Source organism: Hylobates moloch, unplaced genomic scaffold (assembly GCF_009828535.3).
Source record: "Hylobates moloch isolate HMO894 unplaced genomic scaffold, HMol_V3 SCAFFOLD_18, whole genome shotgun sequence".
NCBI lineage: Eukaryota > Metazoa > Chordata > Mammalia > Primates > Hylobatidae > Hylobates > Hylobates moloch.
In genome coordinates this window covers 37,820,545-37,843,126 of record NW_026652293.1, presented here as the reverse complement: position 1 = coordinate 37,843,126, position 22,582 = coordinate 37,820,545, and the positions used below count along the sequence as shown (strand labels likewise).

The window sequence follows — 22,582 nt, the reverse complement described above, 5'->3', positions numbered from 1 at the left end:
TTCCGGACTGGAGTGTAGTGGCACAGTCTTGGCTCACTGCAACCTCTGCCTCCCGGGTTCAGGCGAAGTAGCTGGGATTACAGAAGCCAACCACCATGTCCGGCTAATTTGTGTATTTTTAGTAGAGACAGGGTTTCACTATGTCCACCAGGTTGGTCTCCAACTCCTGACCTCAAGTGATCTGCCCGCCTTGGCCTCCCAAAGTGCTGGGATTATAGGTGTGAGATACCACACCCAACCCCAACTACTTTCTTATCAGCTACCACAATTATCAACCTTAATGGTTCTAAAAATGTTGGGGTTTTATTTTTATGGTAGCTATGGAGAACACAAACATTTTGAACTTGTCTTAGTGATCTTACAGGGATAGCAAGGAAAGAATATGACCAGTATATTAGAGCTATGGTACTGAATTATGCATTTGCTAAAACTCATTGAATTATACACTCGAGATCTTTGAAATTAATAATATGCAAATTTCACCCTGACAAGAAAAATAAAATACTGGCTAAAAACATTGATGCACTGGTTTTTCTATTTGTAGTAATTATTTTTTCACAATTTAAAGATATTAAGATATTAATTTTAATAATAAAAGTATCATTACTGTCATTCTCTTACACTGTAATTTTTTTTTTCTAAGGGACAAAGTCTTTCTCTGTTGCCTAGACTGAAGTGCAGTGGCACTATCACAGCTCACTGCACTCCTGAACTCCCGGGCTCAAGTGATCCTCCCACTTTACCCACCTGAGTAGCTGAGACTACAGGCGCGCACTACCATGCCAGCTTATTTAACAAACAAAATTTTTTTAGAGACAGCGTCTTACAACATTGCCCAGGCTTGTCCCAAATTGCCAGCCTCAAGCAATTCTCCTACCTCAGCCTCCCCCAAAGCTGGGATTACAGCCAGAAGCCACCATGCAGGCTTCTAGAGACTTTATGGTTTGGCTTTACTTTAGGCCTATGATCCTTCTTGGAATAAATTTTGTAAATAAAGTGAGATATGAAGTGCATATGAATTTTGTATATGAAGTTAATATTTTTCTATATGGTTACCATTTATTAAAGACTTTCTTTTTCCCCAATGAATTGACCCAGTATTTTAAAACGTTTAACAAATTTAGTCAACTGCTAAAGATAATATAAAAATATGAACCAAAAACAGCATTAGAAATAAGATTTTCCAAAGAGAATGAAGAATCATGAAGTCTTTAAACAATTACACTAAAGGAAAGATAGCTGTGGTATATGGAAGGAACCGCGGACTTAACATTGGAAAGCCTGGGCTCACACAATGGTTTTGCTGCTCCCCAGCTATGCTATCATGGACACAGCACTCATCTGAATTTCAGTTTCCTCACTTAACTAATATATTCCCTCACTCAACTAGCAAAGAGCAAAGCAAGTAGGATGTGGCAGGTAGGGGGCAGCTGGCACTGCCATGTATCTCAGGCCAGGATCCATGGCAATCACTCTCTCCTCCCTTGTGGAGGGAGGTGGGGATGGGGGTGAAGGCAAAGGAATTCTAACCATGCTATTCAAGCAAAAAAAGTGATGGCTTTTGTGGAAAATCTCCCTAGAACCAGGATGCTTTATCTTAGGCTCCACTCTAGGCAACCCGTTTTCCTTTTAAACAAGGATATATAATAATATTTCCTATACCAGAATGAAAAGATTCAACATGAAACCAGATTCATGGACCCAACCAAGAAGCCACAACATTCTGTGGGAGGGAATCTCTCAGGTAGATTAGGGCAGGGCTTTTCCATGTGTCTACTCATAACTCATTCTTGAGACAGGGAGCCGGGAACTATTCCAAGCAACGGGTATGATTACAGGCAAAAGGGGTGGTTGAGGAAACAGCTGCAGATGTGCAACTCCTAAGCTTACTCCTACCTCATTCTGGGCCATTATATATATATATATATATTTTTTTTTGAGACACAGTCTGGCTCTGTTACCCAGGCTGGAGTGCAGTGGTGCGGTCACGGCTCACTGCAACGTCCGCCTCCTGGGATCAAGTGACCCTCCCACCTCAGCCTCCTGAGTAATTGGGACAACAGGTGCGCACCACCATGCCTGGCTAATTTTTTGTACTTTTGGTAGAGACAGGGTTTTGTGATGTTGCCAGGCTGATCTCAAACTCCTGAGCTCAAGCAATCTGCCAGCCTCAGCCTCCCAAAGTGCTGGGATTACAGGTGTGAGCCACTGCACCTGGCGCTATAATTTTATTTGCTCATTTGAACAACTGCACCTTGGTTCTCACTTTCTCCAGGAGGCCAACTGTACTTGATGTGTGCAAATGATGTATCTTGTGCATTTTAACTTTTTTTCTTAATAAAAATATTTTTATATATTTTAATCTAAGGTCCTTATTTTTATACTTTGTTGTGAGGTACACAGGCAACCTCAGGGATAATTTGACAGCTGCTCCAGGTCTGCACAGCAGGAATACTTTTTGTTGTTGTTAAATTATCACCACAAAAAACAACTACTTGGAGTATACAGCCTATTGGACTATCTCATTTATGTCAATAAGGGCTGGCTTTTCTACTGCAATGTCTTCTTAAAACTCCTCCAGCTTGATAATGTTTCTTGGGATACTTGTTTTTAGTTGATTTGTCCCATGAGTTGATCTCATTTTACTGGAAGATTGGACATGAGTATGAATAGGAAGGTGGTGCTGAGAGGTTAGAGTCTGGGCCAGGTGAAAGGCCTAGAGAGGAACAAGGTTAGATGAAGTTGTCTACATATGCAATAAAGGATTCCTATTCCAAGTCTCTAAACTTAGAGTACTAGACTTGCTTCACACACCAGATCTATCCTTCACTGAGATTAAACTAAATCTACCATGCACATTGAGGGGTGTGTGTGTGTGTGTGTGTGTGTGTGTGTGTGTGTGTGTATGAAAGTATGAGCTGGTAAGCATAGGTTTTTTAAATGAAACGCCTGTACCCATCTGTGTTGCCCAGGAATAAATGTATGAAGCAAAGACAAAAATTCTTAATTTTTCTAGCCAGGTGTGATGGCATGTGCCTGTAGTCCTAGCTACTCGGGAGGCTGAGTTGGGAGGATCACTTGAGTCCAGGAGTTCGAGGCTGCAGTGAAACATGATTTTACCACTGCACAGCAGTTTGGATGACAGAATGAGATCCCTACTCTAAAAAAATAAAATAAACAAAAAATCCTTAACTTTTGAAAATTCTGGACTTAGAGACCTAGACCCATTACCAAGGGCTTTTGTTAATAGTATCTGGAGCCACTGTCCTGCATTGTTACAGTAGTGATTGTAGAGTCATAGTAGCTAAAGAGAAAGGGAGTTTCATTTACCTGCCATAAGAGCACTAAACTTACATCCCTTTGTTCAAACAGGGCAAACAGAATGTATTGGGTGACATGTGTCTCATCCTCGGGGGGAGACTAAGAAAAGGAAGATAAGTGTATCTAAGTCACTCAGGAGCTTTTATATAGGTGCAAAAAATGTATGTCAACGTGGCCACAAGACTGATTAATAAGAGATGGACAAATGTAGCTCGATGTTTACTGACAGAAACTAAAGCTTTCTGCAAAAGTCTGAATTCATGAAGAGAGAAGGACAGAAGGTAGGCTGAGTGTGTACCTGTCTGTTCTTTTCTTGATCCCTTCCCCATCTTCCAGAACTGCAGGAGACTGAGCTCCCTTGGACTCTGATGACTTTATCACTGGGGTGTGTCAATTTGCTGTACTGGGCACTTCTTTTCTGTTGCACTATCGTAACATATGCTTTTCCTTTCCCCCCCTTTTTCTTTTTTCCAAGAAAATACAATGAATAAATACTTATTGGTATTGGGGAAAAAAACAGAAAACAAAAAAAGATATACAATTATAAACATAAACGTATCTAACAGGAGAGGCCTAAAATACATAAAACAAAAACTGGCAGAATTGGAAGGGAGAGATTGAAAATTCAACTATAATAGTTGGAAACTTCAATTCCCTGCATTCAATAATGAATAGAAAACCTAGACAGAAAATCAGCAAGGAAACAAAATTTGAACAAAACTATATACCAACTAGACTTAACAGACATCTATAGAACCCTCCCCCAACAACAGCAGAATACACATTCTTCTGAAGTGCACATAAAACATTTGGCAGGATAACAACATGTTGGGCCACAAAACAGGTCTCAACACATTTAAAATGATGAAAATAATACAATGTTCTCATAAAGAATGTTCTCTGGTCACATGGAATGACAATAAAAATAACAGAAGAAAACTTAGAAAATACACAAATATGTGTAAGTCAAACAACACACTGCTAAATAACCAATGGGTCAAAGAAGGAATTTTTTTAAAACTTAAAAAACACATTAAGAACAAAATGCAACAAAACATACAAAAACTTAATGGGATGTAGTGAAAGTGGTACTCCGAGGGAAATTTATAGCTGCAAATAACTATGTTAAAAGAGAGAGCTCTCAAATCAATAACCTAAGCTTCCACTTTAAGACACCAGAAAAAGAAAAGCAAACTAAACCCAAGGCAAGCAGAAGGGAAAAAAAAAGACAATTAAAGAGAAAACAAATGAAATGGAGAAAAAACAATAGAGATCAGTGATGGTGATTCCAAAAGTCAGTACTTTGAGAAGATCAACAAAATTGGCAAATCTTTAGCTAGACTGATGAAGGAAGGAAGAAAAGGAGGGAGGGAGGGTGGAAGGAAGGAAGGGATGGGGAGTCAAATTATAAAATCAGGAATGAAAAAGGGATGTTACTGCTGGCCTTGCAGAAATAAAAGAAATCATAAAGGACTACTATGACCAACTGCATGCTAACAAATTAGATAATCTAGATGAAATAGGCAAATTTCCAGAAACACATAACATACCAGGATTGAATTATGGAGAACTGGAAAATCTGAATAAATCAACAGCATGTAAAGACACAGAGTTAATATTCAAAAAATTTACAACAAAGAAAAGCCCAGGACCAGGTAGTTTCACTGGTGAATTCCACTAGCGTTTTTTTTTTTTTTCTTGAGATAGAGTTTCACTGTTTTTGCCCAGGCTGGAGTGCAATGGCGCGATCTTGGCTCACCACAACCTCCGTCTCCCGGGTTCAAGCAATTCTCCTGCCTCAGCTGGGATTACACGCATGTGCCACTACACCCGGCTAATTTTGTATTTTTTAGTAGATACGGGGGTTTCTCCATGTTGGTCAGGCTGGTCTCGAACTCCCAGCCTCAGCTGATCCGCCTGCCTCGGCCTCCCAAAGTGCTGGGATTACAGGTGTGAGCCACTGCACCCAGCCTTTCTACTAATGTTTAAAGAAGTGACACCAAGTATTCTCAAACTCTCCAAAAATATGAGGAAACACTTCCTAATTCTTTGAAGCCAGTATTATCCTGATACCAGAACATTACAGACCCAAATCCCTTATAAATATAGATGTAAAAATCCTGGCAAATTGAAATCAGCAGCATAAAAGAATTATATGTCATACCCAAGCAGAATTTATCCAAGGAAAGCAAGGTTGGTTCACCATACAAATATCAATCAATGTAATACACTATATTAAGAGAATAAAAGAAAAAAGCACACATGATCATCTCAAATTATGCAGGAAAAGTAACTGACAAAAATCTAACATCCTTTCATGATAAAAACACTCAACAGCCTAGGAATAGAACAGAATTTTCTCAATCTGATAAAAGACACGTATGAAAAACTCAGAGCTAACATCATACTTAATGACAAAAGGCTGGATTTTTTCCCTCTAAGATCGGGTACAAGAAAAGGATGTCTGCTCTTGCCACTTCTACTTAATATTGTTCAGGAGGTTCTGGCCAAAGCAATGGGCACGAAAAAGAAATAAAAGGCGTAGATTGCAAAAGAAGTAAAACTATCCCTACCTGCAGATGACCTGACCTTATATACAGAATACCCTAAGTAGGGCAGGGGGGGCTTTGGCTCATGCCTGTAATCCCAGCACTTTGGGAGGCCGAGACGGGCGCATCACCTGAGGTCAGGAGTTTGAGGCCAACATTGCCAATGTGGTGAAACCCTGTCTCTACTAAAAACACAAAATTTAGCTGGGCGTGGTTGTGTGCACCTGTAGTCCCAGGTACTTGGGAGGCTGAGGCAGGAGAACTGCTTGAACCCAGGAGGCAGAGGTTGCAGTGAGCTGGGATCGCGCCATTGCACTCCAGCCTGGGCAACAGAGCAAGGCTCCGTCTCAAAACAAGAAAAAAGGAAATCTCCACATTACTAATGCTAATAAATGGGTTCAGCAAAGCAGCAGGATATATGATCCATATGTAAAAATCAGTTGTATTTCTATACATTAGCAGTGACTAATCTAAAAATGAAATTATAAAGCAATTCCATTAATAGCATAAAAAGAATAAAATACTCAGGAATAAATTTAATCAGAAAACTATAAGACTTGTATACTAAAACTATGAAACATTATTGAAAGACATTAAGTGAGATCTAAATAAATACAAATACCATGTTCATGGTTTGGATGACTTACTATTATCGTTAAGATTGCAAATTTCCCTACTGAATCTGCAAATTTGATGTAATCCTTATCAAAATTCCAATGTTTTTTTTCCCAGAAGTGGACTAACTGACCCCAAAATTCATATGGAATTACAAAGGATACAGAATAGCCAAATCAATCTTGAAAAAGAACAACAAAGTTAAAGGACTCATACTTCCTGATTTCAAACTTATAATCAAAACGTTTTTTGATCTTAGAAACTTACAGTAATGAAGACCACAAGGTAGTGGCATAAACACATATATATAGATAAGACAAATGGAATTTATCTGGGAATTCTGAAATAAATCCATACATTTATGATCACTTGATTTTTAACAAAGGTGCCAAGGCTGTTCAATAAAAGAAAAAATAGTCATTTCAGCAAATGGTAGGGACCAGATTCATTTTTTTACATGTGGATATCTGTTTCAGTAACTGGTTATATACATGCAAAATAATGAATCTAGTCCCTACCCTTGAATCACGTACAAAAATTAACTCAAAATGGAAGACCTAAATGAATGAGTTAATACTATAAAACTCTTGGAAACGTAGTCAAAAACCTGTTTCCATGGATTACACATTTCTCGGATATGACATCAAAAGGACAATCAAAGAAAAAAATAGGTAAATTGAATCTTGAAAATGTTATGCTAAATGAAAGAAGCCAGACACAAAATTATGAGACTCCATTTATATGAAATGTTCAGAAGAAGATCTATACAGACATAAAGTAGATTAGTGGTTTCCAGGGGGAAGGGGAGAAGAGGAAATTGAGACTAACTGCTAATAGGTATGGGGTTTCCTTTTGGGGTGAGAGAAATGTTCTAGGATTGGAGAGATTAAGTTAGGCAATGGGAATAATCTGACTTAGACGTGTCTTACTGCCATGCATGGTGGCTCACACCTGTAATCCTAGCACTTTGGGAGGCCAAGATGGGCAGATTACTTGAGCTCAGGAGTTTGAGATTAGCCTGGACAACACGGCGAAACTAAAAAAAAATACAAAAAGTTAGCTGGGCATGGAGGCCCGTGCCTGTAGTCTCAGCTACCCAGGAGGCTGAGGTGAGACGATTGCTCGAGCCCAGAAGGTTGAGGCTGCAGTGAGCTGTGATCACACCAAGGTACTCCAGCTGGGCAACAGAGTGAGACCCTGTCTCGGGGAGAAAACAAAACAAAACAAAAAAAAAAAGGTGTCTTACTAATAAGTTATGGAGTACTCTTGACTGGATATCTATATATAAATCAGCAAACCTCCCCAACAAAACCTGCACCACTACTCCTCTGGCAGGAAGCCTATTGAGCTGGCCTTGGTAAGAAGTATGCTCTTCTCTTCCCAACTGTAGCATCTTCTATTCTCTCTCTGAAGTGGCCGGAAAAAGACCGGGTCAAGCTGGCTTGGTATAGGGCCAGGTAGCCAGTTGTCCATATACATTCATCTGGAGTGCCATCGGCAACAGTTTGTAATAGATAATTCATCTTCACTCCTGAAAATCCATCTAGGAACAATGCTTGGAGAGCAACAACTCAAGCAGCCCAAATACAGTAGATGATTATAAATTGGAACTTTCTTCACCTCCTTACAACACCCAACAATTTGTGAGGTTCAGCAACTTGTGGTACTGGCAGTATACATTCCGTACATTATAGGAAGAACACAGGGTAAGGTCCATATCTCTGCTTCCCTCATTAGAAGAGGTGTATTAGTCTGTTTTCATGCTGCTGATAAAGACATACCCGACACTGGAAGGAAAAAGAGGTTTAATTGCACTTACAGTTCCACATGGCTGGGAAGACCTCAGAATCATGGCGGGACGCAAAAGGCATTTCTTTTTTTTTAATATTTTAAGTTTTAGGGTACATGTGCACAACGTGCAGGTTAGTTACATATGTATACATGTGCCATGTTGGTGTGCTGCACCCATTAACTCATCATTTGACATTAGGTATATCTCCTAATGCTATCCCTCCCCCCTCCCCCCACCCCACAACAGGCCCTGGTGTGTGATGTTCCCCTTCCTGTGTCCATGTGTTCTCATTGTTCAATTCCCACCTACCAGTGAGAACATGCGGTGTTTGGTTTTTTGTCCTTGCGATAGTTTACTGAGAATGATGGTTTCCAGCTTCATCCATGTCCCTACAAAGGAGATGAACACATCATTTTTTATGGCTGCATAGTATTCCATGGTGTATATGTGCCACATTTTCTTAATCCAGTCTATCATTGTTGGACATTTGGCTTGGTTCCAAGTCTTTGCTATTGTGAATAGTGCCACAATAAATATATGTGTGTGTGTGTCTTTATAGCAGCATGATTTATAATCCTTTGGGTATATACCCAGTAATGGGATGGCTGAGTCAAATGGTATTTCTAGTTCTAGATCCCTGAGGAATTGCCACACTGACTTCCACAATGGTTGAACTAGTTTACCGTCCCACCAACAGTGTAAAAGTGTTCCTATTTCTCCACATCCTCTCCAGCACCTGTTGTTTCCTGACTTTTTAATGATGGCCATTCTAACTGGTGTGAGATGGTATCTCATTGTGGTTTTGATTTGCATTTCTCTGATGGTCAGTGATGATGAGCATTTTTTCATGTGTCTGTTGGCTGCATAAATATCTTCTTTTGAGAAGTGTCTGTTCATATCCTTCACCCACTTTTTGATGGGGTTGTTTTTTTCTTGTAAATTTGTTGGAGTTCATTGTAGACTCCGGATATGAGCCCTTTGTCAGATGAGTAGATTGCAAAAATTTTCTCCCAGTCTGTAGGCTGCCTGTTCACTCTGATGATAGTTTCTTTTGCTGTGCAGAAACTCTTTAGTTTAATTAGATCCCATCTGTCTATTTTGGCTTTTGTTGCCATTGCTTTTGGTGTTTTAGACATGAAGTCCTTGCCCATGCCTATGTCCTGAATGGTATTGCCTAGGTTTTCTTCTAGGGTTTTTATGGTTTTAGGTCTTACATTTAAGTCTTTAATCCATCTTGAATTAATTTTTGTATAAGGTGTAAGGAAGGGATCCAGTTTCAGCTTTCTACATATGGCTAGCCAGTTTTCCCAGCACCATTTATTAAATAGGGAATCCTTTCCTCATTTCTTGCTTTTGTCAGGTTTGTCAAAGATCAGATAGTTGTAGATATGCGGCATTATTTCTGAGGGCTCTGTTCTGTTCCATTGGTCTATATCTCTCTTTTGGTACCAGTACCATGCTGTTTTGGTTACTGTAGCCTTGTAGTATAGTTTGAAGTCAGGTAGCGCGATGTCTCCAGCTTTGTTCTTTTGGCTTAGGATTGACTTGGCGATGCGGGCTCTTTTTTGGTTCCATATGAACTTTAAAGTAGTATTTTCCAATTCTGTGAAGAAAGTCATTGGTAGCTTGATGGGGATGGCATTGAATCTATAAATCTCCTTGGGCAGCATGGCCATTTTCACGATATTGATTCTCCCAACCCATGAGCATGGAATGTTCTTCCATTTGTTTGTATCCTTTTTTATTTCATTGAGCATTGGTTTGTAGTTCTCCTTGAAGAGGTCCTTCACGTCCCTTGTAAGTTGGATTCCTAGGTATTTTATTCTCTTTGAAGCAATTGTGAATGGGAGTTCACTCATGATTTGGCTCTCTGTTTGTCTGTTATTGGTGTGTAAGAATGCTTCTAATTTTTGCACATTGATTTTGTATCCTGAGACTTTGCTGAAGTTGCCTATCAGCTTAAGGAGATTTTGGGCTGAGACGATGGGGTTTTCTAGATATACAATCATGTCATCTGCAAACAGGGACAATTTGACTTCCTCCTTTCCTAATGTAATACCCTTTATTTCCTTCTCCTGCCTGATTGCCCTGGCCACAACTTCCAACAGTATGTTGAATACGAGTGGTGAGAGTCCCTTTGAAAACTGGCATCCTTGTCTTGTGCCAGTTTTCAAAGGGAATCCTTCCAGTTTTCGCATTTCTGTGGGATCGGTGGTGATATCCCCTTTATCATTTTTTATTGCGTCTATTTGATTCTTCTCTCTTTTCTTCATTAGTCTTGCTAGCGGTCTATCAATTTTGTTATGTTTTAAAAAAACCAGCTCCTGGATTCACTGATTTTTTGAAGGGTTGTGTCTCTATTTCCTTCAGTTCTGCTCTGATCTTAGTTATTTCTTGTCTTCTGCTAGCTTTTGAATGTGTTTGCTCTTGCTTTTCTAGTTCTTTTAATTGTGATGTTAGGGTGTCAATTTTAGATCTTTCCTGCTTTCTCTTGTGGGCACTTAGTGCTATAAATTTCCCTCTACACACTGCTTTGAATGTGTCCCAGAGATTCTGGTATGTTGTATCTTTGTTCTCGTTGGTTTCAAAGAACATCTTTATTTCTGCCTTCATTTCGTTACATACCCAGTAGTCATTCAGGAGCAGGTTGTTCAGTTTCCATATAGTTGAGCGGTTTTGAGTGAGTTTCTTAATCCTGAGTTCTAGTTTGATTGCACTGTGGTCTGAGAGACAGTTTGTTATAATTTCTGTTCTTTTACATTTGCTGAGGAGTGCTTTACTTCCAACTATGTGGTCAATTTTGGAGTAGGTGTGGTGTGGTGCTGAGAAGAATGTACACTGTTGATTTGGGGTGGAGAGTTCTGTAGATGTCTATTAGGTCCGCCTGGTGCAGAACTGAGTTCAATTCCTGGATATCCTTGTTAACTTTCTGTCTCGTTGATCTGTCTAATGTTGACAGTGGGGTGTTAAAGTCTCCCATTATTATTGTGTGGGAGTCTAAGCGTCTTTGTAGGTCACTCAGGACTTGCTTTATGAATCTGGGTGCTCCTGTATTAGGTGCATATATATTTAGGATAGTTAGCTCTTCTTGTTGAATTGATCCCTTTACCATTATGTAATGGCCTTCTTTGTCTCTTTTGATCTTTGTTGGTTTAAAGTCTGTTTTATCAGAGACTAGGATTGCAACCCCTGCCCAAAAGGCACTTCTTACATGGCAGTGGCAAGAGAAAATGAGCAAGATGCAAAAGTGGAAACCCCTGATAAAACCATCAGGTCTAGTGAGCCTTATTCACTACCACGAGGACAGTATGGGGGAAACCGCCCCTGTGATCCAAATTATCTCCCACTGGGTCCCTCCCACAACACGTGGGAATTACGGGAGTACAATTTGATGAGATTTGGGTGAGGACACACACAGTAAGCCGTTATCAAGAGCCATAAGAAAATGGCATTTGAACCTTGCCCAAACATCATGAAGCATTAATCTCCATGAAGATCTGTAGCTGTATTAGGAACACTGGGAGTTAGGAGTTCCAAATATCTCTGGATATGGCCATTGCTTAGGATGAACAGGCTCCACTTCAACCAACTGGCATATAAGGGCCAATCACTTTCCCTTAGAAACCAGAGCCTTCCCCCTTCAGCAACATAAAATGACCACAAAGTTACTACTAGTTCCACTATAGCTTCACAACAATTAAGTACTCCTAAAATTGTAGGTATATATTTTGAATGTCCAATTTCCTTTTGCATGGGCTAAGGCAGCCTCAATGGGGCCATGGGCCATGTGAGTATATAATTGGGAGCCAGGTTGCTTCAGGGCTAAGTTGTTACTAGAGTAGACGAAGTGTGTATGTAGCCATGGAGAGAAGCCCAGACTTAACACCAGAACAGAACAAACGCTGTTAGCTCTAAGATGTAAATATAGAGCTTCAAACAAATGATAAGGCAAGAGGACAAAGCTGAAAATACCAGAAGCTGGTGAGGAAATAGAAAGGCCCAAGCTAGTATGCTAGGAACCTCCTTTGGGCAGATGTGGTCATGTAGTACCAGGCTAAATCAACTGGTACTGCTAAATCAGTTGGTACAAGTTAAAATCAATTTAAGTTCTGTTGAAAGGTACAGAACTGGGCCAAATATAACAACGTATTTTTCTAATACAGGATATCAGCTGTGGCACTGGCTACCCTGACACATCTTCATCTGAAGAAAAAATACAAAGAAAGCCTGCCATGATGACAATTTACTTCATGAAGAGAATGGGTTCTGAAATGGTCATTCTTTTCCATTTAAACAATGTTACCATCTCCCAAAGAACAGCTTTGGGGCAGGAAAGAACAGTATTTCATTTCAAGCTGGACTACTCATCTACCAAAATACCATTCTGACCAAAGAAACAGATGCAGAATTACAGTCACAGCTGCATTCTGCACAGAACAAGTTGGATAATGGTATTCTAAATTGCTAATTATACTGTTAATGATTTTTTTAGTGTCATTGCAGTACTTTTCCACCTTTGTTTAAAAATTTTTAAAAAGCATGTAGCAAGTTTTCTAAATGGTAAATTTCTGTTTTGTTAAACACCAGTGAGTCTTCCAAAGAAAAATTCCATATAAAACCCATTTATTGAAATGGCATTCATATGTGAATTCGGAGGAGCCTACTTATTGACTAGCTATTTGTTTTAATTTACTTTCTCACCAATTTACCTGCATTTAAGATTACCGAGGTCATAAGTATCTCAGTATTAGTGTTTCCATCTAGATCCATAGTTGGTATGAAAAGATAATAAACTAACATATGTCAGGATATGCTGGCACTGGGAATGTGCTACAACTCAATTTACAAAAAGTAATGGCAACAGTACAATTTAATTTTCATTGTGATAACCGTGGTGCAATTTATTACAGTGTTAGTATTATGCTGTTTAATCCATGCCAGTATAGCTGAGGAAGGTAATTACATTTTTGATATAAAAATGCTACTAACGTTTCCATTTCATTTTAGCAGATGATAGTATGCAGATTAAAAGTACTGCCATTGTCCGATATTGTTTCTTGTACATTTAAGTGGCAGACTATTTTTTTCCACAAATAGTGAATTAATTTCTACTAAATTATTTCATTAAGGTTTTTAAATAATTGATTTGCTTCTTAACTGAACACTTCAAGCTGGCCAGAAACTTCCACATATTAGATTTACAAAAACTAAAATATCTTATATGCAGAAAGTGGTGTACCAATCACAATTACATCACATTGTGTCTTGATTATTTTAATATTTAATGAGGTAAATCAGTAGTTAAAAACTGAAAACACAATCTTATGCAATGACAAACTTTTAAGCAAATACTTACATTTTCTTCTAACAGATCATCCAATTTCAGTGATCTTTTAACACTACAAACAAAAAATTTAAAGAAATTTTAGATTTGACATGCTTTATTTAAAGTAGCCCAATAATTAAGGGGAAGATATATAAACAAAGATTCTTAGTTCTACCAACCAATTTTTATATTATGTATTAAAGCAGAATACCATATGAAGAAAGCAATTATTTATGATGACAGGTTTGATTCTAATTGCGTATCTCTAAATGGGATCATAATTAAACATTTAAATGTTTCTTTAAAAAAATATATGCAGTTACATATACAAGGACTACCGTACAATTTAAACATCAGTCATATTATAAAAACTCTTATAATAGTATGTTTGTCTGCTTTAAAATACCACTATTACAATATCGTATATAAGAGCAAAATTTTATTTTTGTTTATTTATTTATACACTTTCAGTGGAGATGTTGAAAGTATAGTACAGAAACAGTGCACTAGGTGTTAAAGGTATGAGCATGGTGAAAAAGTTTTGCACATTATTCCAGCTTTAAACATGATTCAGTGCAACCAGACTATGACTTAACTGAAGAACAGATGCTCTATGTCTTTGTAAGTCCCCAATCCATAAGAAACTATTTTTTGTTTCCTTCACTAAACTGATTCAGGAATATGCCAGGCTCCCTGTGTGCAAAATCTGTTCTGCTAAACTGGATGCCCAGCTGTTGGTGACAATGCTTAGAAAGGGAAGCTGAATATTTATAATACTTTATTTCATACAGCTGTCTTCTAAAGAGCAGTCATCAACATTTTATTGAATGCAGACTAAATGTTCAAAGGAGAAAAAGGTCAATATAAATTAAAACTAGTTTTCTCAGTGACAAATGCAGTGTTAAAAGTATCTTCTTGATTCCTGAGAAATAGAAATAGAATTAAAATATTAAAGAATTAGAGCATAAAGCAAAAAGATTGTACTACATTATATTACAGAAATCCCCCAAAAGTTTGTATTGATCTTAGAAAATGAGTATTCGTAAGTAACTATTGATTTACAAAGGACAGGAATAAGAAAAAATAGAAGAGATGGTCAATCTAAGAAAATCATTGAACAGTAAATATTAAGTATAAAAATTTAATCTATCTAAAAGATTATTTTGCTACTATATCCACATTAGCCTATCACAACATTATTTCTTGAGATTAAACTGGTTTAAAGAATTATTTATGCTTTTAGAAATCCACTTAATATCAATTTAATCTGATTTCCCAATGAGGCAAGAAGAAAACAGGTACAAACAAACTAAAATGCAGATAATTTTTTAAAATTTATATTTAGCTTTGGAATACATATTGCCCTATTTGGGTATGTAAGATGTTCTGGTATTTATAACACTTCAAAAATAGAAATTAGGCCAGGCGTGGTGGCTCACGCCTGTAATCCCAGCACTTTGGAAGGCTGAGGTGGGTGGATCACCTGACGTCAGGAGTTCGAGACCAGCCTAACATGGTGAAACCCTGTCTGTACTAAAAATACAAAATATTAGCCTAGTGTGGTGGTGTGTGCCTGTAATCCCAACTACTCCCAAGACTGAGGAAGGAGAATCACTTGAACCCGGGAGGCAGAGGTTGCAGTGAATGGAAATCGTGCCATTGCACTCCAGCCTGGGCAACAAGAGCAAAACTGTCTCAAAAAAAAAAAAATAGAAACTAAAAAACTAAAATTAAATAGTACAGCATTTCTTATCCTTTGTTTCTAAATGCTATTAAGATGCAATACTATCTTTTAGAAGGAGACAAATTCTATCCTGCTATTAACTGTTCAAAATATTGCTTTATTATCAATGGTTAATTCTTAGAGAAAGTAACTAAATGTTTGCTTTTAAAAAGTTTACAGATTAGGCCCGAGGTTGATCTAAGAAACCCAAGGAAATGTGTAAAAAATAGTAAACAAGAAAGTAAGCTGAGTTAAAATAGGCTGTCATCTCCCACTTTATGTTTGGTGACAATCTAAAAATATTATTTACTGAGGGTAGTGTAGTATTCAAATAATTCAGACATCTAATAACCAAAAGTTATAATACTTAAAAGAATCCTTAAAAGATGTAATAGACAAGACTAGAAGAAATCTAAGAAATCACTTAGTTCAGCCAATAGGGAAAACAGTTTGTGCAACTTGCCTACTGTCACACATCTTGAGGGAGAGAAACTGAGATCTCAGGCCCCGTGAGTAATAAATCTTTATTGAACTGAGGGGAAGGGAATTAAAGAAGGGGAAAGAAGAGAAAACCCACTACAGAGTTTATGACCATCTATTCTTAACATTATATTAGAACTGGGCCCAACCACTCTTTTACAACTAACACAATCACGAGAATATACTAAATTGATGACTTTACTGTTAGTAGGAATAGAAGAGACAGATGAAACATATGAAGGAAAAATAGGTAAAATTTGATTAGATATATGAGATATTTTCCTAAAATATTTACTCTTTTGTTACCAGTATTAGCTAACAAAAGTGATATCTATCTGGTAGTTCTGTAAAGTTATAAGCAGCTCCTGTGGCTACTATCTTGGTTTAAAAAAGTGGGCACACAAAATTGGACAAAGGACTTGAATATACATTTCTCCAAAGCAATATACTAATGATCAATAAGCACATGAAAAGATGCTCAACATCTCTAATCATTAGGGAAATGCAAATCAGAACCACAATGAAATATTACTTCACAACCTATTAGGATAGCTACTATTAAAAAATAAAATAAAAAAAAAAACAGAAAACAAGTGTTGGTGAGGATGTAGAGAAACTAGAATCCCTGTGCACTGCTGGTGGGAATGTAAAATGGTTTAGCAGCTATGGAAAACAGTATGGCAGTTCCTCAAAGAATTAAAAATAGAATTACCATATGATTCCACGATTCCGCTCCCCAAAATAATTGAAAGCTGGGACACAAACAGATATTTGTACACCAGTGTTCATAGCAGCATTGCTCACAATAGCCAAAAGGTAGAAAAGCAACCCAGCCGGGTGCGGTGGCTCACGCCTGTAATCCCAGCACTTTGGGAGGCCGAGGCGGGTGGATCACGAGGTCAGGAGATCCAGACCATCCTGGCTAACACAGTGAAACCCTGTCTCTACTAAAAATACAAAAAATTAGTCAGGCGTGGTGGCAGGCGCCTGTAGTCCCAGCTACTCGGGAGGCTGAGGCAGGAGAATGGCGTGAACCCCGGGGGGGCGGAGCCTGCAGTGAGCTGAGATCATGCCACTGCACTCCAGCCTGGGTGACAGCGAGACTCTGTCTCAAAAAAAAAAAAAAAAAAAGAAAAGCAACCCAAATACCCACTGACAGATGAACCGATAAACAAAATGTGATATATACATAAAACAAAATCTTATTCAGCTTTAAAAAAAAGAAATGAAATTTGACATGTGCTACAACATGGATAAACCTTGAAGACATTATGCTAAGTAAAATAAGCCATTCACAAAAGGACAAATACTGTATGATTCCACTCATAGGAGAGTAGTCAAGTTGATGGAGACAAAAAATAGAATGGTGGTTGCCAGGGGCTAGAGGGAGTGAGGAATGGGAAATTACTGTTTAATGGGTACAGAGTTTGTTTTACAAGATGAAAAAAATTCTAGAAATGAATGGTGGTGATGGTTGCACAACAAGGTAAACATTCTTAATGTCACTGAATTGGACACCTAAAAAATGATTAAAACCGTAAATTTTGTTATAATTTAGCACAATTTAAAAACAGATAATTTTTAAAGGGTATCTACCTATTGTGTCCTAATTACTTCCCTTTTACAGGTAACATCTCTGTGGGTGACTTCTAACTTCCAACTTACCCAAATTTCCACCTATGCCCGTAACTTACAAGTTATATTATATTTCTAGGTATACTAGGTTTAGATTCACTGGGATCAAAATTTTGGTTGCTACCAGAATTACTGCTGTTGAGAATTTTAAAAAGATAGAAAGCATTTGACATGCAATTTTATAGAGAGAGTAACTATGTTTGTATAATTATATTATTTTCTAAGACTGACCTCCTCTTTTCTATTTAGCTTACTTAACACATGGTAGTATCCTGAATAGGATCTCTGGTTCATCAGAACAGAACAAGTAGATGAGTTTTATTATACAATGCTATTGACTAACATCAGTTACAATATTAAATAAATTATTCTAGGAAAAAAAACCCTATCATTTGATTCCTAAAGAAAATCACAAAATTTTATGATTTGAGGTTCTCTTATAGAACTTTTAAAATATTAGTTTAAATACAATTTTGAATAACAGGACTGAGGGGAAGAATGGGGGGTAAAGAATAAACTTAGTAAAGCAGTTAAGACTCAGGGAGCCTTCATGCTATGCCAAATTCTTCCCTAAGGTTGGGCAAATCACATAATCTCACTAAGCTTCATAAAGTTGATAATAACACAGGCCTGTAAAGTAGTAAGAAATTTCTGAGTGGAAGATAAAAATATCACTGAGTATTTCAGTGCTTCCATTTACTCCACACTATAATAGAGATGATAATATTGCCAGCTACAACTTCACAGGAGTGTTTAGAGGATTACTGAGTATGCTTGTGAGATTCTTAGAAATCCTTTGATGAAAGGCCATGGCCAAATTCACATCCCACGTGACTCCTTAAATGTAAACTGAGATATGTGAAATGATTTATTTTCCATTCTATGTATGGGAATGAGCAAAGATGGGAGAAGAATCTATTATCCTCTCTGCATTCTCCTTTTCATTCAAGCCTATGCTTTTTGTGTTCAAATTAATAACAGTATTAGCTACTAATACTGTTATTAATCATTCATTTAGATGCTTTCATATTGACCATACTGTTATTAAGTACTGCCACATACATACATATAAAGGAAGGACATAAGTATGTCCTTTGAAAGAGTCTCTATTGAAAGCACTCGGGTGTATCAGAATTAAAAATGGCAGATGGGTAACAGACTTTTTCTGTATGAATTTTATTTTACAACATAAACATAATAACAAAAAACTAACACTGAAACCTACCATACCTTTGAGACTCCGACAGAATTATCTCTAATAAGTTTCTACTGACACTGTCCTGTTTGCACTAGGGAAGCTTCAACTCTACTCAACAGCACTTGTGCATGACCCTCTCACTAAACTTATGTTGAAACTATCAGACTAAAAATATATATATATTATATATATATATATATATATAATATATATATATATATATATATAATATATTATTTTTTTTTGAGACAGAGTTCCGTCCAGGCTGAATCGTGCTGACGCTTGGTTGTGCAGGTCCCTCTTGCCTCAGCCTCCCGAGTAGCTGGGACTACAGGCGACCGCCACCTCGCCCGGCTAATTTTTTGTATTTTTAGTAGAGATGGGGTTTCACCGTGTTAGCCAGGATGGTCTCGATCTCCTGACCTCGTGATCCGCCCGCCTTGGTCTCCCAAAGTGCTGGGATTACAGGCGTGAGCCACTGTGCCTGGCCAGACTAAAATATTTATATCATTAGCACTGTGTCTGCTAACTGGTAGGTTACGAGTTCTAAAAATGCTTGAACTGTATCTTCCACTAAAGTTAAAACTCCTAGATAGCACAGTATCTATTAATATTTGAATCCCCAAAGCCTGATAAAGTGATTGGCATACAAGTGTTATATAAACTAATAATCTGTTTAATTAATTGCATTTATTTTTTAGTATGAAACACCAATCTCAAATTCAAGAATATATTTAGTTCCTTCAGTTTTCTATGATGCTCCAATTTTGTGGACTAAAATAATTTTGGTTTAAAATTCCTAGATAAGACTTTTTTTTTTTTTTTAAAGATATTCCCATCAACCATACTTAAGTTTAAATACAGAGCCTGGCGCAGTGAGTTTCGCCTGTAATCCCAACACTTTGGGAGGCTGAGGTGGGTGGATCCCTTGAGACCAGGAGTTCGAGACCAGCTTGGCCAACACAGGGAGATCCCAACTCCACAAAAAAATACAAAAAAAAATTAGACAGGTGTGGTGGTGGTGCATGCCTGTGGTCCCACGACTTGGGAGGATGAGGCGGGATCACTTGACTCCAGGAGGTCAAGGCTGCAGTGAGCCACGATCACACCATTGTACTCCCAGCCTGGGCTACAGAGCAAAACCCTGTTAAAAAAAAAAAAAAAGTTCCCAAACAATGTCATCTGAACAGTCTTATCTCTAAGGTAGTCCTTTATGTTGATTTGTCTTACCAGTTCTGAAACAAAAACTAAGCCGTATTTCTTCAACTATTGCCTCTCCTTCATTCTACCTTTCTGAGACTCTATTAAGAAATAATTTTAGACTTTCTTCTTCTTTCACATCCCTAAACTCCTCTTTCATTTCATTGTTCTCTAAACTGCCTTTTGGGCAATTTCTTCAGATTTATCTTTCAATTCTCTAATTCCTTACTCAGCTGTGCCTAATCTACTGTGTAAACCATCCATTAATTTTTTAAAACAATTCAATATGTTTTGGAGTAACTTTAAATTTTTCTACAATTATAAACTTTAAAAAAGCTCCAAGAATAAAAATTCTTGTTATCATTTACCCAGATTTACCACTTGCTTATATTTTGTCTCACGTGCTTTATCATTCTGTCGATACACATATATATGTTTATTATATATGCTTATTTTTCTAAGCCATTGAGAACTTGGAGACACAGTACACCCTTACTCATAAATATCTCCATATATTTTGCTAAGAACAATTACATTAACACAATTATCAAAATAAAAAATCATCAATACATTATTATAATAAGCAGTCTGTAGTCAAATTTTATCACTTGTCCCAGTAATGTCCTTTATAGAAATTTCCACCCAAGTCTAGGATCCAGTCCTGGATCACTCATTGCATTTGGCTGTCTCCCTCTAGAACAGTTTCTCAACCTTTTGTTTTCCTTGACCTGGACATTTTTCAAGACTGCAGGCCATTTTTATTTTTATTTTTGTAGACTGTCCCTCAATTTGGGCCTGATATTTCCCCATGATTAGGTTATGCATATTTGGCATACATATCACAGAAGTGATGCTGCATCCTCGTGAGAGCATAACTTGCACTTGATCTTGATGTATTGTAATATCAGTGATATAAATTTTGACCATAAAGATATTATCTTCCAGTTTTCTCCAATGTAGTAAATAAGAAATCTTATAAAGAGCCACTAATGATCATTCCTTTTATATTTATTAGTTAGCATTATATTCCAAGAAAAGGCTTTCTGTTCTCCTTCCTTTATTCATTTATATCACTACAGTGTCACAGATTTTTTTTTTTTTTGAGACGGTGTCTCGCTCTGTCGCCCAGGCTGGAGTGCAGTGGCGCAATCTCGGCTCACTGCAAGCTCCGCCTCCCGAGTTCACGCCATTCTCCTGCCTCAGTCTCTCTGAGTAGCTGGGACTACAGGCGCCCGCCACCACGCCCGGCTAATTTTTTTGTATTTTTTAGTAGGGACGGGGTTTCACTGTGGTCTCGATCTCCTGACCTCGTGATCCGCCCGCCTCGGCCTCCCAAAGTGCTGGGATTACAAGCGTGAGCCACCGCGCCCAGCCAGTGTCACAGATTTTTATGTTAGCCAGTGGATTTTAAGCCATTCCTATCATTATTTTAGTTCAGTCATAGCTTGGAACAGAATAAAGTTAACTCTGGTAGAGAGTATCCTTGGCTGAATTAGCATGATGATGTACACTAATTAGAAAGACTAAGCAAATGGTACTTTTTAAAGGAAGCTTTATAAAGAAAAGGTAGAAGAAGAAAAAAGGTCTAGAATGGGATTTGGTTACTTAAAGCAAGAGCTACTAAAAAGACACGTATCTATCTACATAAAATGAAATCTTTCCAAAGTAGCAACTTTATCATTCAATTAATAAATACTTATTGAGCAACTATTTTATCAATGAGGACACTGAGTAACAATCTAAGGAGCACACAGCTGGTTAACAGACTCAAGATTCAAATCCTGGTTTGTCTTACTCCGAAGTCCATGATTTTTCCACTTCAAATCTTTAAAAAGTGAAGGTTTCAACCTAGATAAATGACTGTGCCACTAATTTTAGAATGTACACAGAGGAGCAAGATTGAAAGGGAAGATGATTAGCCTAATGAAACCAACAGCAGCGTTTATCTAATTCATCTGTTTCCTTCAAAGGATCAAACAGAAGGCACAGAAAGCTACATTTACGGAGGACTTAAGATAAGTAATCTCTAAATCCTTTTAAAAAAACATTTTAAGTAGTACATACTAAATGAATAAATGTAATACTAATGAATAATGGATTCTAATGAATAAATGTAAGCTGTGCAAGTTATAAAACATTAGAAAATAAGCACCCATAAACTCACCACATAATTTAAGAACTAGATCATTACCAATATGACTGGGTATACATGCATCTATTTGCTTCCCCCAAAAGGCATCTATTAAACTGTATTTATCATTTCTCTGCCTTTTAACAATAATCTTATCATATACATATATAGCCATAAGTAGCTTATTTTTGCTTGTTCTTAAGTTTTATAAGGATAACAAACGTAGTCTCATACAAATTGGTTCTTTCACTCATTATGTTAAGATTCATCCATCCACTCTATTGTCACTGAACATTTGCTGTTTCTTATTTTAGATTCATTTGGACCATATATATTTTCACAACTACTCATTGTTGTATTGAAGTTTTTTCCGCTCAAGGTTCTAAGAAATTAGAAAAAAGATAGATCACACCCTTCTATAAGTTATATTACTTTTAGTCTTCCAAATACATACCAAATAGTCACCATTTCAATATCACTTAAAAATGAATCCACCTTCATATGTAACTTGCCAAGATAACTATTTGCACCACTCATTTATGACCTCACCAGTAACCACATTAAAAAAAAACTTAATTTACTAACAATGATGGAGATTCTCTACTAACATGC

General features: G+C 37.4%; 1 protein-coding gene across 6 annotated transcripts in view; it reads right to left on the bottom strand.

Moving 5' to 3' along the window:
* Positions 1–22,582, bottom strand: part of ITGB3BP (integrin subunit beta 3 binding protein) — a 102,218-nt gene that overhangs the window by 79,160 nt on the left and 476 nt on the right. For all 6 annotated transcript variants that reach the window (XM_058430886.1, XM_058430885.1, XM_058430884.1 and 3 more), the window contains exon 2: positions 13,634–13,676. In XM_058430886.1, coding sequence (XP_058286869.1) covers positions 13,634–13,676 — 43 coding nt within the window. The remainder of the gene's footprint in view (positions 1–13,633; positions 13,677–22,582) is intronic.